We start from the raw sequence: 17,699 nt of genomic DNA on the forward strand, positions 1-17,699 counted from the left end.
ACTGCATTCGGTTTACTGTCTACATCACCACAGGTCTCTTCACAGGGAAAATAGAAAGATGGGCAGCATGAGCTTATCTAATCTGTTTAAGATCCAAGGTTATTTCAGGTGCTCCACTAGGGGCTAGTAATTGACAGTGGGCACCAACTTGTTGAGGAAATTAATAAGATGGCAAAACTGGCTACAAAACAACCAGACCTGAAATTGTGGGTCATCTGATTTGCTGGAAAATACTACAGCACTTTGTTGCGTTACACTACAAACTATCCAGGTCAAATGTCCATATTACCCTCAAACTCCAATATATAAGAGACTTGACACTCTTAAACTGACTAAGAGAACCACCAGTCACCTGAAAACTTCCACATCAGCCGCCATTCTCTTCTCTTCTCGTCTGACGAAGGAGAGGAGATGGAGGTGAAGAGGGCGGCCACCATTGCCGCCCTTTGCATGCTCCTCATCATGTCAGTGCCATCCCAGCAGCGGGTGGCCGCCATGTCCTTCTGCGACTGTTACCGGCAGTGCTACCCCGGGTGCAGGCAGAGCGTCCCTTGGTGGCTCTGCAACGTCAACTGTGCTGGCAACTGCGACGTCGGCGACAGGGAGGACTCCCTTGCCGCGTGCATCATGGTCTGCAGCACGGACTCCGTCTGCGGCCCGGTGGTGGCACCAACCTGTAAGACGACAGACCCCGTTACTTGCGTTGCATTTGCTTCGTTTATAGATGAATTTCTCATGACCATTGATGTCTATGCCCTCTTTTTTCTGTTGACATGAAAAAAATCACCATCTGTTCTGATGATCTTGTGCTCGTCTTGATGATTTTGCAGATGCACAAGGTGTTGCGGATTGTATAGCTGAGTGCAACAAGAGGTGGGGCAATAATTAACGCCAAGTAACCTTCAAAATAAAGAGCTGAAGAAACTGTGTAGGCAGATTGAACGTCTGTCACTGCTGAATCAATCAATAAAATGTGATGCGCGTGCGTCGGTGCCACTTGTTTGATTTTTTTTATTTTTTTATTTGCAAATCTCAAGGTGGCATATTTACTTCGTAAGAAGTTAACACATGCTACAAGAATTCAAACATCAGCAGTCGCATCCCAGCCATCCCTGAATCCGAGTGAAAGCAAGGAATTCACAAAAACAAAAGCATAAATCTGACGCGGAATTCTCCCCACCAGATGTAACACAGAAGCAGTGAAAATATGCACAGGCACAGCATGCAAGCAAGCAAAATCAACCGAAAAGTACTGATTGATACAGCAAACTCATCCAAGCCTTGTCTGAATGTTAACTAAAGCAAAATAATTTGAAATTCATCAGGGAGAACCAGATAAACATTCACCAAGAACAAACGCGGAAAATGGGGCCTAAATAAAAAATGAGGCCTAAATAGAAATCTGATGCAGAATCAAAGAAAACAGTGAAAAGATGAACACATACTAATGAAGGCAAGCAAGATCAATTGAAAGATACTAACTAATCGAAGCAAGCGAACAAGCCACTTCTGCATCTTGGCCGTAACTCTAGATACCTGCAGGGCAATGATGGCATCAGTCAAACCAATCTGTACAACACATTCATGGAAAGCCATTGAAGTCATATCCATAGATTTTGAATGGCTCAAACAGTAAACATTAGCTACACCATCTTGAAAATTGTGCCAAAAGTTCCGATGTGAAATCACCAGAGTTATTAGACAAAACTAACATTAGAAACAGAGAACAAAGGTAATTTGAGGCACACCTTCAACTTGGGAGTTTTTGGCAACATCTGTTCCAATAGAGGCTAAATGATCAATGGGCATATAGTTCATTCTCTGGAGTAGGAAAGCAGAAAAATCTGATTACACAATGACAATGTAAAAAAAATAACAATGAGACATATGCTAAGAAAATATGTAAACAAACTTCCCAACAATAGATATATTCATATGTACAGTTACATTTCAGTAAAAAAAAATTGCAACTTACAGGCAATTTCCATATCTACCAGACTAACCAAAAGAGAAGATTCTACTGTGTGAGATTCGTTCACCCCATCCCCATGTCAAGATGAGCAAAAACAACATGTCCCTGTGTCATACATAGTTTTTTAACGACAACGACAATCACACACCCAAGACCCAACACACTGAAGAACACACTCCCATGGATACATCATCTGTATATTTAACTCATCAAATAATTCAAATTCAAACATTAGCCGCTAACACACCAAAGCCTTCACCATGTCTCAAAAATTAAAAACTATCCCGGTGGCATTGCTACTGAATAGATGTAAATTTTGTTAAAGAAAAAGAGAATTGTGCAAATTCAATTCACAGGAGGTGTCTTTCCAGGCAGATACTTTACATCTCCAGGAACTTAATATAGCAATCTGTCCCTTACTACTGCTAAACAGCATTGTATGAAAACTGCATTCGGTTTTCTTTCTACATCAGCACAGGCCTCTTCACAAAGAAAATAGAAAGATGAGTAGCATGCGCTTGTCTAATCGGTTTAAGATCCAAGGTTATTTTCAGGTGCTCCACTAGGGGCTCGTAATTGGCAGTGGGCACCATCTTGTTCAGGAAACCGATAACATGGCAAAACTGGCTACAAAACAACCAAACCTGAAATTGTGGATCATTTGATGTGCTAGAAAATACTGAAATACTTTGTTGTGTTACACTAAATATTAACCAGGTCAAATGTTGATATTGCCCTTGGAACTCCAATATGTAAGAGGCCACACACTCTGACTGAGTAAGAGAGCCACCAGTCACCTGAAAACTCCCACAGCAGTTCCCTTCCTCTTCTCTTGTCATAGCTTGTCCAAGGAAAGGAGAGGAGATGGAAGTGAAGAAGAGGGCGGCCACTGTTGCCGCGCTGTGCATCATGCTCCTTATGCGACTGTTACCAGCAGTGCCACGATGGGTGCAGGCACAGCCCCTTGGTGACTCTGCAATGTTGACTGCGCCGGGAACTGCAACGGCGTCGACAAGGAGGACACCCTTGCCGCATGCATCATGGTCTGCAGCACGGACTCCGTCTGTGAACAGTCCACCTTACTTGTATAGTTGAATTGCATTTGCTCTGTTTGTAGATGAATTCTCCTGAATATCGAGGCAATTTGTTCTCTTTTTTCTATTGATAAAAAGAAGAATCACCATCTGGTCTGAGGATCTTGTGCTCGTCTTGGCTATTTTGCAGATGCATAAAGTGTTGCGGATTGTATAGCTGAGTGCAACAAGAGGTGGGGCAATAACTAACGCCAAGTGACCTTCAAAATAAAGAGCTGAACATGTAGATCAAGGGATCATATGATGTTGAACAGCTGTGATAGCCGAAGGAATCAATAAAATGAGTTCCGCGTGTCGGCGCACCACTTGTGTGAAATTTTGCATATCTCAAAGTGGAATGTTTATTTCATACTCCAAGCCTTAGTAATCTTATCCAAGCCTTTCCTGAATCTCAGGGAAAGTAAAAGAACTCAACACTCATTAGTAGAACCAGGTAAAAACAAACACACTAAATGGGGCATCTTACCTAATATAACATGGAACACAATCAAAAGATAACAGTGAAAATATGATAACACACAAAATGAAAGCAAGATCAGCCGAAAGGTACTAATTAATCGTACAAGCTCATTATGTCTTCATGCCCAGTTGGCCAATTGATTACAGAAATTAGATATAAACCAGGTTGATCAAAATAAGCAACTAATTCATACAAGTCCATTTCACAGCTGACTAGTGCATCCTAAATAGAGGGCAAATTTTCCTTGTGGGTTGCAGCAAACAAGCCCCTTGCCCCCTTCTGCATCTCAGACACCAGAACATAACTCTAGATACCTGCAGGGCAATGAGCCAATGACTACATCAATAAAACTAAATTTGCATCATGCATTCATGGAAAAGCCGTTAAAGTTTTATACCATTCAGCTGATTTTGTAGGACTCCAATTGCATATGCAACTAACAGTGAGAGGTGCTGAGACAATATTTAAGCAAACGGTCTAAAACTAGAATAAGTGTCAACAAATCTGCAATACTTAACTGCAAGTAGAACGATAAACAGTGGTACAACATTTCACGAAGGCATGCTCTTCAAAATTTCGTTACAATAATTAGTTCACTAGGTATCACAATGATCCAAAATAAGCAGCAATGTGAAACGGCATTGCGATAAGCTCATACAAATTTAGTATGCTCAGGTATAGTTAGTTGTCAGTCACTGACGCGGAGAAGAACATATAAATCACACTACGACCTGATGGATCCATAACCACAAAAAACTAATCAAAGGCAATGTAGGAAGTGGTAAAATTATAACAAAAAGAAAAAATGAAACAGGATGTATTTCATTCTGCTACCACTTAACATGACACCACTATAATCTATGACCGGGTAGGAAAGAAATTTTGAACAGAAGGGGGAAAGGCATAAAGTCATCAGTCATCTGAGGAGCTAGGGGGAGAAAAATCAGCACTACTAGAGGGGATTCGGGAAGTACCAAGAAGGAGGTAAACTGAAAGCAAGGCAGCTGGATGGAAGGGAGAGGCGAGCGAAGAGCATATCCAGTGGAGGGGCTAAAACATCAGCAAATAAAAGAGAATGTAAGTGGGTGAAGGCATGAGGAAGAGAATGGAGAGCTGCTGAGGAAGGGATGAGGAAGCAGGGCATGGGGAAACACGACGCAGCCTGCCATGAAAGCGTGTTGGGAAGTGGCCAGGTGGGGAACAATTAAGCAAAAGATTGTAGAGAAAAGCTTACAACCCTCTCTTGCAATTTAGTACATGAGGAATGGCAGTAAAAAGGGGAAAAAATACATGGTTTTGACAGAACAGTTCAGAACTTCAGATACCTCAGCATACATTCAGAAGATAAGCTTTCCTGCTCAACCAGTACATCATACTAATACTATCATATCTTGATCAGCTCCACCATGTCCACCACCAATGCTTGTTTCTGCAATTATAAGAAGTCAAACAACCAATAACATTCTAATGGAAAGCTAAATAGATACAACATTAGGAATATATTTATATAACTAACGACTGTAATCTGGAAAAAAAAACTCAGTTCTGATACAGCATTAGGAAGATAAACAAAACCAAACAGCCATCAAATTTAGAGAATATTCACATGTAGTTGTTTTCACCATGACAAAAACCTGCACCACAGCACTACCAATATACAATTCTTGAATATGTCAAAAGGCAAACAATGAAATTTAGTTCAACTGTTACATAACCAGTAACAGATGTGAATCCAGATTATAACCATCAAATAAAGCTACCACGCAAGCATCACAACAGAAGCACTGCAGAACTAATTCGCTATATGTTGCAGAGGTCATCAGGCAGCAAAAGAAACAAGTAATGTGACACTACTTAAAATGGTTATCTTAACACAAAAGGATGTGAACGGCATATTCCATCAACTAATTATCGAAAATCAACATGGATTTGTTATAACCAGAGTTTGAAGACATGGATTTACCTGCAGCATAGACACTTTCTAATGGATAGCAGATAGCACAGTTGTTTTTTTCAGGAAGTTTACTGAACTGCAATGACTCAAGCTGGACCATGAAGACACCGGAAACTGTCCGCAAGAAAGCCACATTATTTTCCTCAGCATACGCTATCCTCTGTATGCGCTTTATCTCCTCTAAATTCAGGGAAAGTAGCTTGTCCAATTTAATAGTTCTTCCCCACACCCATGAAGAAACACCATCACAACCAGCATTCATCTTCCAGAACTGGGCGGTGAAGCCTTCCTTCCAGAGTAAACCCAGCCCGCCACCCTCTGCTCGTGCAAGTGTCATATAGTCCCTATGATGACCATAGGCAAGCATAGACAGTGGCACCTGTATCAAAGCTAGGCTCTGCCTGTTCAAATCAACCTCAAGAATTACAGTTATACCACCGTCAGAGAGCAGCAAGTAAAGGGAATCCCCGACCAACACAGCAGGCATGCCTTGACAACCCACGGCCGTGCGTTGGACCGATGTTGGCATGAGATCACTCCATACACCAGTCTCCGAGGAGTAAATGCAGGCGATCACTTGCTTCTGTTGGTAGCTTACCAATACCACCTGGAAGTGGTGGGCGTCTCCAGCAGCCCGGAGCACCGCCCCGTCCACCTGAGCTGCGTAGATGTCGAACGGCGGTGGCGCGACAAGCCTGTGCTGGTCGCGGGTGACGGGGTCCCACACCAGGAACCGGTTTCCCGATGAGCGGGCGAAGAGCAGGAGTCCATGGCGGCAGCTGAGGATTCTGGCGCGGCTGTCGTAGAGAAGCAAAGAGAAGCGCCCGGCGGGGACACGATCGGGGGCCTCCATGGCAGGCGTGTAGGAGATGCCTGCATAGTCGCTGCGGAAGAAACCGAGGAGCGGAGGGCTGCGGCGGTGGTGTTGGCGGTAGCGGCGGAGGAAGCCGCGGTCGAAGACGAGGCGGCGCCAGCGCTTGCAGACGGCGGAGGCGCGGGGGAGGGAGGACGGCTGCGGCGGGAGGCGGAGGAAGATCTCGGAGAGCAGATCCTCGTCTTCCAGAGGCGGGCGGGAGCGGGGGCGGCGGTGGAGGGCGGCCGCCATGGAGGGGGAGCTCATGGGGGAGGCGGCGGCGGCGGCGGAGGAGTCTAGCTAGGATGGGGTGTGCAGCCGCAATGGGGAAAGTGAAAGTGCAGATGCGCGACTGAAGCCCAAAACTAAGGAGTGCGGCGAATCTGCAACCGGGCTCAGCTGCACCCTCGCTCACCGATGAAATCAAACGAATACAAAAAAAATTCCAAAAATTCCAAATTTTTTTATATGATAGATAATTAGATGCGTGAGGTTCGCTGCAAAAATCAACTCGTTTGGACATTTAAGCAAGTCTGTGCAAAAAAGACAAAACTGGGGTCTCTAAAAATGTTTACTGTTTATGAACTGTTTTGACCCGATTTGTCTTTTTTTCCGAGACCTACACAAATGTCCAAACGAGTTGATTTTTGCAGCGAACCTCACGCATCTAATTATCTACCACACACAAAAAAATTGGAATTTTTTGAATTTTTCTAATATTTGTTTTGAATTTTTTGCTGACCTGGAGCAGCTGAGCCCGGGCTTCAGGATGAATTATCGAAAACTATCCTTCTAGACCAACAAAAAAATGAAGCTGCAGTGCGATTGAAGTTTTTACTTACGAAGAATTACTGTTTTTAGAAAAACAAAAATCAGTTCTGTTTCATTCTAAACTATTTTCATTGTGATTACTATCCCAGAGCCAAAACATCACGCCCATTGTTATATTTGTACACTTTAGGAGTGAGGCTGTTTTGGCTCCTAGGATCATCTGCATCTGCGTTCAATAAAAAAATCAAAACAAATAGTAAAAACATTCAATAAATTCCAAAAAAAATTGGCATGGTAGATAATTTGGTGTGTGATGTCCGCTCCAAATTTCAAATCATTTGGACATTTTTGGTTTCTAGCTCATCAGATACCTTAGAAAGCATAAATCCATGTATACAGTATTTTTTACTGGTGTGTGTCAACCCGTATAAACGGAGTTATATGGAAACTGATTCTGTGTTCTGTTGACATCAGCACAGGCAGCTTCACAAAGGCTTGTGTGGGGGAAAAAGGATGAGCATGCAGCATCATATATTCCGTTGGAACTATAATAAAAATTATAGTTCCTGGCACGAACTATATATTCCATTGGAATTACATTGGGAAGCTTGTAACTTGCCATGCTAAAGAACTTTGATTGACCTCCCTGCATGCAGCTGTATAGTTAAACAGAGGTGATTAAACAGCTTGCACGCTGGTATGCCATCCCATATATAAACAACGTTGTATTAGAAGTTCAGAACTGCATTCTGTTTTCTTTCTATATCAACACGCGCGGTTTTAAGGTGAGCAGAATGTGCCTTGTCTAACCAGTTTAAGATCCATGCTTATTTTCAGGTGCAGCACTACCACTAGGCCGGGGACTAATATAAGTGACTGTATATATGCAAAGTCCCATTTCTGTCAGAAAAGGAGTACCATGGCAAAATTGGCTACAAGACACTCCAAATACTATTGGCTCCTTTACAAATTATCTGATTTGATTTGCAGGAAAATAGTGAAATACTATTGGCTCCTTTACAAATTATCTGGGTCAAATGTCGATATTGCCCTTGGAACTCCAATATATAAGGACCCTCACTCTAGCTGAATGGCAGAGCCACCGGCCCACCACTCACCACAGGAGTAGTTCACTTATCCAGTACGATTGTGAGGCCAGGAGATGGAGGCCAAGAAGAAAGCGGCCGCCGTTGCTGCCATGTGCTTGCTCCTCCTCCTCATGCTGCCAAAGCCATCCCACCAGAAGACATCCAAGCAGGGGCCGCTGTCCGACGTCGACTGCGAGTGCTATCGGCAGTGCTACCCCAGGTGCAAGGACAGCACCCCGCCGTGGCTCTGCAAGGTCAAGTGCGCCACTGGCTGCCCCTTGAGCGGCCCCGGCCACACCTTCAATGGGATACTCGTCTGCTTCGACGCCTGCAACTCGGACTCCATCTGTGACCTGCCGGCGCCATTGGCCAGTAAGACACGAGAACCACCTTGTCCGACTTACATTCATAGAATATGTGTTCATTTCACAGAGGGAAACGGAATCGTCTGTTCTGATGATCTTGGCCCTTTCTGCAGATGCTGAGGTTTGTAAGCATTGGTGCTTGGGCGCCAACTAACCTTGAAGAGCCAAGGGCCGGTCGGTCATGGGATCACAAATTCACAATCAGTCCATAAAATGGCTCTGATTTCTGCACCAGTCAATAAAATGTGTTTCTCTTTGTGCATCACTTGTGAGAGAATTTGTTAATCTTAAAATAAAGTGTGACAAATCCCTGTTTGTTTGACTCGGCTATGATTTTTCCTTCCTCTGTTCAGATGACAAGGGCAAACTGTTTTATCTTCTTTTTGCGAGGAATAAGTGACATAAGAGCTTAACATGTAAAAGAATCTCAACGAAATCAAAATAATTCTAAATTCATCAGTGAGAACAATATAAATATTCACCAAGAACAAACACACAGAATGGGAAGGTAGAAATCTCACGCGGAATACTGCCCACTTAGTACAGCACGGAACACAAAGAAAACGGTGAAAATATGAACACATACAGAAATGCAAGCAAGCAACATCAATTGAAAGGTACGAACTAACGGAAGCAAGCAAACAAACCACTTCTGCATCTCGCCACCAGATGTAACTCTGCAGGGGCGGAGCTGCATCTGCATCTACCCTGTTGCACCATTGCTAGTTTAGCCTGATGCACTCATTGTACATGCTTGATCCAAGTGCTAAACTATCAGTAGAAACCAACTTGACCCTGTTGCCGGTGCAACAGGGTAGCTCACTCTGGATACCTGCAGGGTAATCAAAGTGTCAGTCAAATCAATTTGTACAAGGCATTCATGGAAAATTGTTGAATTTAAATCTGAAGATTTTGTATGGCTCAGACAGTAAACACTAGCTAAACCATCTTGGAAATTGTGTGAAAAGCTCTGGTGTGATTTCTCAAAAAAAATAAAAAAATCAGACATGATCTCTGAAAAAACACACGATTTGTTGAAAAAGCAAATCCAAGGTGAAATCACCTCGGAATTATTAGAGAAAACCAACATTAGAAACAGATAACAACACGTAATTTGAGGCACACCATTAACTTCTACATAGCATAAAAACAATGGGGCTGTGCATCATCTTATTAACAGATATACTTCCTTTAGTCCAAACCAGATGTCATTTTTTACTCTACATAGCATAAAAACAATATGTTGACCACGAAAGTGCCTTTATGCTCCCGAGCTCATTTGAGCTCGGTGAACAGTAAAATCGAAAAAAATTCAAAAAAATCCAAATTTTTTTTGGGAGAAACATTGACAAAAGTTCTAAGTGCTTGCAAAAATTCATCATGAAATCACATTCCTGTAAGGCGTGGCAAAAAAAAACAAATTCAGGCTCCAAAATGCTTTTGAAAGTAGCATTTTCAGAGTACCAATTTTGTTTTTTTTTTTTGCCACGCCTTCTAGAAATGTGATTTCACGACGAATTTTTGCAAGCACTTAAAACTTTTGTCAATGTTTCTCCCAAAAAAAATTGGAATTTTTTTGAAAATTTTTCGATTTTTTTTCGATTTTACTGTTCACCCGAGCTCAAATGAGCTCGGGTGCAGAAACTCCACGTCCATGTTGACCACTACTTCTAAATACAAGTACTATGTTCGTAAAAGGTGCAATTTGTGATGAAAGTTGTATTAATGGTGAAATTAGTCATACCATTTTGATCATGTGTTTAATATGAAATGCTATAAGTCTATCATGACCAAACTTAAGAAATTAAACTGCCACAAAGCAAAGCTACATACAGTTTGGATCAGACAATGGCCAACAACATATGCAAGTTAGACCCACAACGAGAGATGTGCTAGGAAAATATGTAAGCAAACTGCGTAACACTAGATATATAGTCATATGTGTAGTGTAGTTACATTTCAGTAAGAAAATACAACTTACAGTTACTTTTACCGTGTGAAATTCATTCACCACAATTACTATATCTATTCATATGTTACATTTCAGAGGGGCGGCGGGATATTAACATCTTACAGGCAATTTCACATATCCACCAGACAAATCAAAAGAGAAGATTGCACGGTGCGAGATTCATTCACGACATTACTGACCATATCGACTGGAGCAACACTACATGTCCTTGTATCTTGCATAGATTTGTACGACAACGATACTCACACACGCCACACTGAAGCCCACACACCCGCTTATACAACATCTGTATGTTTAACTAATCATCTGTATGATATCTGAACGAAGATGGCCAACTGTCCCTGTACTATATCGTAGCAAGCTACTGAATAGATGCAAATTTTGTTAAAAGGAAAAGAGAATTATGCAAATTCAGTTTATAGGAGATATTCACATCTCTAGGCATTTAAAATAGCAATCTGCCCCTTACTACTACTAAACAGCAAGTGATACTTAAACACATGTATAACAATTTCCAGTGGTACGTGTCATCCCATATAATTGTGAAAACTGCATTCGGTTTTCTTTCTACAACAGCACAGGCAGCTTCAAAATGGCTTGTCTGGTTTTTTTTTTCTTGCGTGGACTATTCCATTGTAATTACATTCAGAAGCTTGTAAGCTGGCAATGAACTCTGATTGATCTCCCTGCATGCAGCTGTATAGAATCATATAAACAGGAACTTTGCAGCCTTATATAAACAGCATTGTATAGAACTGCATCCAGTTTTCTTTCTATATCAACACAGGCAGCTTCACAGCTCATAAGGTGAACAGCATGTGGTTGTCTAACCAGCCATGGTTATTTTCAGGTGCACCACTAGGGACAAGTGACAGACTGACAGTACATAAAGCCCCATCTTGTTCAGGAAATGGATACTATGGCAAAATTGGCTACTTGACATTCCAACTTAAAATTACAGTAATTCGAATTGCTGGAAAATTGTTAAATACTATTATCGGCTCCATTACGATTTACGAATTATCTGGGTGAAATGTCAATATTGCCCTCAGAACTCCAATATATAAGAGCCCACACTCTGGTTGAATGACAGGGCCACCACTCACCACAGGAGTTCTCTTCTCTTCTCTTCTACAGTACGACTGTGAGTGTGAGGCCAAGGAGATGGAGGGGAAGAATAGAGCAGCCGCCATTGCTGCCCTGTGCATGCTCCTTCTCCTCGCGCAGCCAAAGCCATCCCATCAGCAGCCCTCTGGAGTCAACTGCATGTGCTACCAGCACTGCTACCCTGGGTGCAAGGATAGGATCTCGCCGTTGTTCTGCAAGGTCAAGTGTGCTGGTCGCTGCCCCGACGCCATTGATGGCCTTGCCTCCTGCTTGATCGCCTGCGACATGGACTCCATCTGTGACCAGCCAGGGCCGTCAGTCGGTAAGACACTAACAACCTGCCTTATATTGATAGAATATTCGATAGAATATGTGTTTTCATCACACAAACTGTATGGATGCGTTTGCACTGTTTATGTATGAATTATCATGTACAGTGGTAGAATATTTTCTTTTGTGGGGGATATATTGATAGAATGTGTTCTTTTCACTAAGGGAAAAGGAGCCGTCTGTTCTGATGATCTTGGACTATTTTGCAGATGTTGAGGTTTGCAGGAATGTCTGCCACGATATGTGGGTGGCGGGTGGCGCCAACTAACCTTGAAGGGCTGCGAGCAGGTCGGTCATGGGATCATAAACATATGATGTCGAACAGCTGTGGTTGCTGCATCAGTCAATAAAATGTGTTTCGCTTTGGTGCATCACTTGTGTGAAAATTTGTCAATCTTCAGATTATCAATGCATGTGCAAACCCTGCTTATTTTGATTCATCTACAATATTAATTTCCTCTGTCCAGATGGCATGAGCAAACTATTTATCTTCTTTTTAAGAGGAAATAAGCGACATATAAGGTTAACACGTAAAAATTACAAACATTAGCAAACTCATTCAAGCCTTGCCTAAATGTTAACGAAAGAAAAATAATTCGAAATTCATCAGTGAGAACCAGATAAACATTCACCAAGAACAAATGCAGAAAATGGGGCCTAAATATAAACCTGACGCAGAATCAAAGAAAACACTGAAAAGACGAAGCAAGATCAATGGAAGGTACAGAGTACTAACTAACAGAAGCAAGCGAACAAGCGACTTCTGCATCTTGAACACCAGAACGTAATTCTAGATACCTGCAGGAAAATCATGGAATCAGTCACACCAATCTGTAAAAGGCATTCGTGGAAAGCTGTTAAAGTCATATCTGTAGATTTGTATCGCTCAAACAGTAAAGATTAGCTAAACCATCTTGAAAATTGTGCCAAAAGCTCCGACGTGAAATCAGCACAGAATTATAGGTAATAGGTAATTTGAGGCACACTTTTAATGTGGCAGTTTTTGGCAACATCTGGTGCCACTAGAGGCTAAACGATCAATAGGCATATAATGCGTTCATGGAGTTGGAAAGCAGAAAAATCTGGTTTCTAGCTCACCGGCAATACCTTTTAGAAATACACAAGATAGCAAGTTGCTACCAAGTCGAATTTAATACAATTCATATAAGTAGAAGAATCAAGTACAGGATCAAAAACAATACTTTGACCACTACTTCCTTCGGTCCAAAACAGATGTCAGTTTTGCCCTACACAGCATCAAAAACAATACTTTGACCACTACTTCCAATGGTATGTAATACTATTTCCGTAAAAAGTATAATTCATGAAGAAAGCAATATTAACGGTGAATCAAAGTCCAATTTGATCATGTGTTAAATATTTAATGCTAAAAACCTACATACCAAAATTTGAGAAATTAGATTGTCACAAAGAAAGCTACATACAGTTTGGATTAAACAATAACCAATGCCATATGCTAGAAATGAGACTTAAGTTAAGAAAATATGAAGAAAACTGCCTAACACTAGATATATTCATTTGTAGTTACATTTCAGTAAAAAAGAAATAGAACTTACAAGCAATTTCTCGTATCTACCAGACCAATCAAAAGAGAAGATTCCACTGCGAGATTCATCCACCCCATTCCCGAGCATATCGAGAGGAGCAACACAACATGTCCCGTAGCATACATAGTTTCTTAACGACGACAATATAGTCACACACCCAACACGCTGAAGCACACATGCCCGTGTATACATTGTATGTTTAACTCATCAAAGAATTCAAATTCAAACATTAGCCAACTGAGAAAAGCCTTCAACATATTTCAAAAAAGAAATAAACTATCACAGTGGCATTAATATTGCTACTGAACATATGCAAATTTTGTTGAAGAAAAAGAGAATTGTGCACATTCAGTTCATAGGGGATGTCTTTCCAGGCAGACAATTCACATTTCCAGGCACTTAAAATAGCAATCTCTCCCTCACTACTACTAAAGAGCATTGTATGAAAATGCTCTTATATTATGGGACGGAGGGAGTAGGTCTACATCAGCACAATTAATCTAGAGGCTGAATTTGGTTTTCTGTCTACATCAAAACAATCTCCACCTGAGAGAGAGTTCACATTTTCAGGCACCTAAAATAGCAATCTCTCCCTCACTACATCACTACTACTAATTGAGTCGGCAATTGTATGAAAACTGCTACTCACTGCATTCGGTTTACTGTCTACATCACCACAGGTCTCTTCACAGGGAAAATAGAAAGATGGGCAGCATGAGCTTATCTAATCTGTTTAAGATCCAAGGTTATTTCAGGTGCTCCACTAGGGGCTAGTAATTGACAGTGGGCACCAACTTGTTGAGGAAATTAATAAGATGGCAAAACTGGCTACAAAACAACCAGACCTGAAATTGTGGGTCATCTGATTTGCTGGAAAATACTACAGCACTTTGTTGCGTTACACTACAAACTATCCAGGTCAAATGTCCATATTACCCTCAAACTCCAATATATAAGAGACTTGACACTCTTAAACTGACTAAGAGAACCACCAGTCACCTGAAAACTTCCACATCAGCCGCCATTCTCTTCTCTTCTCGTCTGACGAAGGAGAGGAGATGGAGGTGAAGAGGGCGGCCACCATTGCCGCCCTTTGCATGCTCCTCATCATGTCAGTGCCATCCCAGCAGCGGGTGGCCGCCATGTCCTTCTGCGACTGTTACCGGCAGTGCTACCCCGGGTGCAGGCAGAGCGTCCCTTGGTGGCTCTGCAACGTCAACTGTGCTGGCAACTGCGACGTCGGCGACAGGGAGGACTCCCTTGCCGCGTGCATCATGGTCTGCAGCACGGACTCCGTCTGCGGCCCAGTGGTGGCACCAACCTGTAAGACGACAGACCCCGTTACTTGCGTTGCATTTGCTTCGTTTATAGATGAATTTCTCATGACCATTGATGTCTATGCCCTCTTTTTTCTGTTGACATGAAAAAAATCACCATCTGTTCTGATGATCTTGTGCTCGTCTTGATGATTTTGCAGATGCACAAGGTGTTGCGGATTGTATAGCTGAGTGCAACAAGAGGTGGGGCAATAATTAACGCCAAGTAACCTTCAAAATAAAGAGCTGAAGAAACTGTGTAGGCAGATTGAACGTCTGTCACTGCTGAATCAATCAATAAAATGTGATGCGCGTGCGTCGGTGCCACTTGTTTGATTTTTTTTATTTTTTTATTTGCAAATCTCAAGGTGGCATATTTACTTCGTAAGAAGTTAACACATGCTACAAGAATTCAAACATCAGCAGTCGCATCCCAGCCATCCCTGAATCCGAGTGAAAGCAAGCAATTCACAAAAACAAAAGCATAAATCTGACGCGGAATTCTCCCCACCAGATGTAACACAGAAGCAGTGAAAATATGCACAGGCACAGCATGCAAGCAAGCAAAATCAACCGAAAAGTACTGATTGATACAGCAAACTCATCCAAGCCTTGTCTGAATGTTAACTAAAGCAAAATAATTTGAAATTCATCAGGGAGAACCAGATAAACATTCACCAAGAACAAACGCGGAAAATGGGGCCTAAATAAAAAATGAGGCCTAAATAGAAATCTGATGCAGAATCAAAGAAAACAGTGAAAAGATGAACACATACTAATGAAGGCAAGCAAGATCAATTGAAAGATACTAACTAATCGAAGCAAGCGAACAAGCCACTTCTGCATCTTGGCCGTAACTCTAGATACCTGCAGGGCAATGATGGCATCAGTCAAACCAATCTGTACAACACATTCATGGAAAGCCATTGAAGTCATATCCATAGATTTTGAATGGCTCAAACAGTAAACATTAGCTACACCATCTTGAAAATTGTGCCAAAAGTTCCGATGTGAAATCACCAGAGTTATTAGACAAAACTAACATTAGAAACAGAGAACAAAGGTAATTTGAGGCACACCTTCAACTTGGGAGTTTTTGGCAACATCTGTTCCAATAGAGGCTAAATGATCAATGGGCATATAGTTCATTCTCTGGAGTAGGAAAGCAGAAAAATCTGATTACACAATGACAATGTAAAAAAATAACAATGAGACATATGCTAAGAAAATATGTAAACAAACTTCCCAACAATAGATATATTCATATGTACAGTTACATTTCAGTAAAAAAAAATTGCAACTTACAGGCAATTTCCATATCTACCAGACTAACCAAAAGAGAAGATTCTACTGTGTGAGATTCGTTCACCCCATCCCCATGTCAAGATGAGCAAAACAACATGTCCCTGTGTCATACATAGTTTTTTAACGACAACGACAATCACACACCCAAGACCCAACACACTGAAGAACACACTCCCATGGATACATCATCTGTATATTTAACTCATCAAATAATTCAAATTCAAACATTAGCCGCTAACACACCAAAGCCTTCACCATGTCTCAAAAATTAAAACTATCCCGGTGGCATTGCTACTGAATAGATGTAAATTTTGTTAAAGAAAAAGAGAATTGTGCAAATTCAATTCACAGGAGGTGTCTTTCCAGGCAGATACTTTACATCTCCAGGAACTTAATATAGCAATCTGTCCCTTACTACTGCTAAACAGCATTGTATGAAAACTGCATTCGGTTTTCTTTCTACATCAGCACAGGCCTCTTCACAAAGAAAATAGAAAGATGAGTAGCATGCGCTTGTCTAATCGGTTTAAGATCCAAGGTTATTTTCAGGTGCTCCACTAGGGGCTCGTAATTGGCAGTGGGCACCATCTTGTTCAGGAAACCGATAACATGGCAAAACTGGCTACAAAACAACCAAACCTGAAATTGTGGATCATTTGATGTGCTAGAAAATACTGAAATACTTTGTTGTGTTACACTAAATATTAACCAGGTCAAATGTTGATATTGCCCTTGGAACTCCAATATGTAAGAGGCCACACACTCTGACTGAGTAAGAGAGCCACCAGTCACCTGAAAACTCCCACAGCAGTTCCCTTCCTCTTCTCTTGTCATAGCTTGTCCAAGGAAAGGAGAGGAGATGGAAGTGAAGAAGAGGGCGGCCACTGTTGCCGCGCTGTGCATCATGCTCCTTATGCGACTGTTACCAGCAGTGCCACGATGGGTGCAGGCACAGCCCCTTGGTGACTCTGCAATGTTGACTGCGCCGGGAACTGCAACGGCGTCGACAAGGAGGACACCCTTGCCGCATGCATCATGGTCTGCAGCACGGACTCCGTCTGTGAACAGTCCACCTTACTTGTATAGTTGAATTGCATTTGCTCTGTTTGTAGATGAATTCTCCTGAATATCGAGGCAATTTGTTCTCTTTTTTCTATTGATAAAAAGAAGAATCACCATCTGGTCTGAGGATCTTGTGCTCGTCTTGGCTATTTTGCAGATGCATAAAGTGTTGCGGATTGTATAGCTGAGTGCAACAAGAGGTGGGGCAATAACTAACGCCAAGTGACCTTCAAAATAAAGAGCTGAACATGTAGATCAAGGGATCATATGATGTTGAACAGCTGTGATTGCCGAAGCAATCAATAAAATGAGTTTCGCGTGTCGGCGCACCACTTGTGTGAAATTTTGCATATCTCAAAGTGGCATGTTTATTTCGTACTCCAAGCCTTAGCAATCTTATCCAAGCCTTTCCTGAATCTCAAGGAAAGCAAAAGAACTCAGCATTCATTAGTAGAACCGGGTAAAAACAAACACACTAAATG

General features: G+C 41.8%; 5 protein-coding genes across 5 annotated transcripts; 4 read left to right on the forward strand and 1 right to left on the reverse strand.

The window, feature by feature from the left end:
- The first annotated feature begins 240 nt into the window (after positions 1-240).
- On the forward strand, positions 241-1,099 carry LOC123133439 (uncharacterized). Its single transcript, XM_044552927.1, has 2 exons — positions 241-676; positions 831-1,099. The coding sequence occupies exons 1-2, from the start codon at positions 412-414 to the stop codon at positions 887-889; spliced, it is 324 nt and encodes a 107-aa protein (XP_044408862.1). The 5' UTR covers positions 241-411; the 3' UTR covers positions 890-1,099.
- A 2,491-nt stretch (positions 1,100-3,590) lies between these two features.
- Positions 3,591-6,656, reverse strand: LOC123135723 (uncharacterized). Its single transcript, XM_044554908.1, has 3 exons — positions 5,490-6,656; positions 4,852-4,955; positions 3,591-3,840 (listed from the first exon to the last, which is right to left on the reverse strand). The coding sequence occupies exons 1-2, from the start codon at positions 6,598-6,600 to the stop codon at positions 4,897-4,899; spliced, it is 1,170 nt and encodes a 389-aa protein (XP_044410843.1). The 5' UTR covers positions 6,601-6,656; the 3' UTR covers positions 3,591-3,840; positions 4,852-4,896.
- Positions 6,657-8,218: 1,562 nt separating this feature from the next.
- LOC123133440 (uncharacterized) lies at positions 8,219-8,864 on the forward strand. Its single transcript, XM_044552928.1, has 2 exons — positions 8,219-8,564; positions 8,671-8,864. Exons 1-2 carry the CDS (start codon positions 8,267-8,269, stop codon positions 8,709-8,711), a joined length of 339 nt encoding a protein of 112 aa, XP_044408863.1. The 5' UTR covers positions 8,219-8,266; the 3' UTR covers positions 8,712-8,864.
- Positions 8,865-11,439: 2,575 nt separating this feature from the next.
- LOC123133441 (uncharacterized) lies at positions 11,440-12,406 on the forward strand. The gene is made up of 2 exons (XM_044552929.1): positions 11,440-11,958; positions 12,176-12,406. The coding sequence occupies exons 1-2, from the start codon at positions 11,616-11,618 to the stop codon at positions 12,232-12,234; spliced, it is 402 nt and encodes a 133-aa protein (XP_044408864.1). The 5' UTR covers positions 11,440-11,615; the 3' UTR covers positions 12,235-12,406.
- Positions 12,407-14,332: 1,926 nt separating this feature from the next.
- LOC123133442 (uncharacterized) lies at positions 14,333-15,177 on the forward strand. Its single transcript, XM_044552931.1, has 2 exons — positions 14,333-14,857; positions 15,012-15,177. Exons 1-2 carry the CDS (start codon positions 14,593-14,595, stop codon positions 15,068-15,070), a joined length of 324 nt encoding a protein of 107 aa, XP_044408866.1. The 5' UTR covers positions 14,333-14,592; the 3' UTR covers positions 15,071-15,177.
- The last annotated feature ends 2,522 nt before the right edge of the window (positions 15,178-17,699 follow it).

This window comes from Triticum aestivum, chromosome 6B (genome assembly GCF_018294505.1).
Source record: "Triticum aestivum cultivar Chinese Spring chromosome 6B, IWGSC CS RefSeq v2.1, whole genome shotgun sequence".
Taxonomy (NCBI): domain Eukaryota; kingdom Viridiplantae; phylum Streptophyta; class Magnoliopsida; order Poales; family Poaceae; genus Triticum; species Triticum aestivum.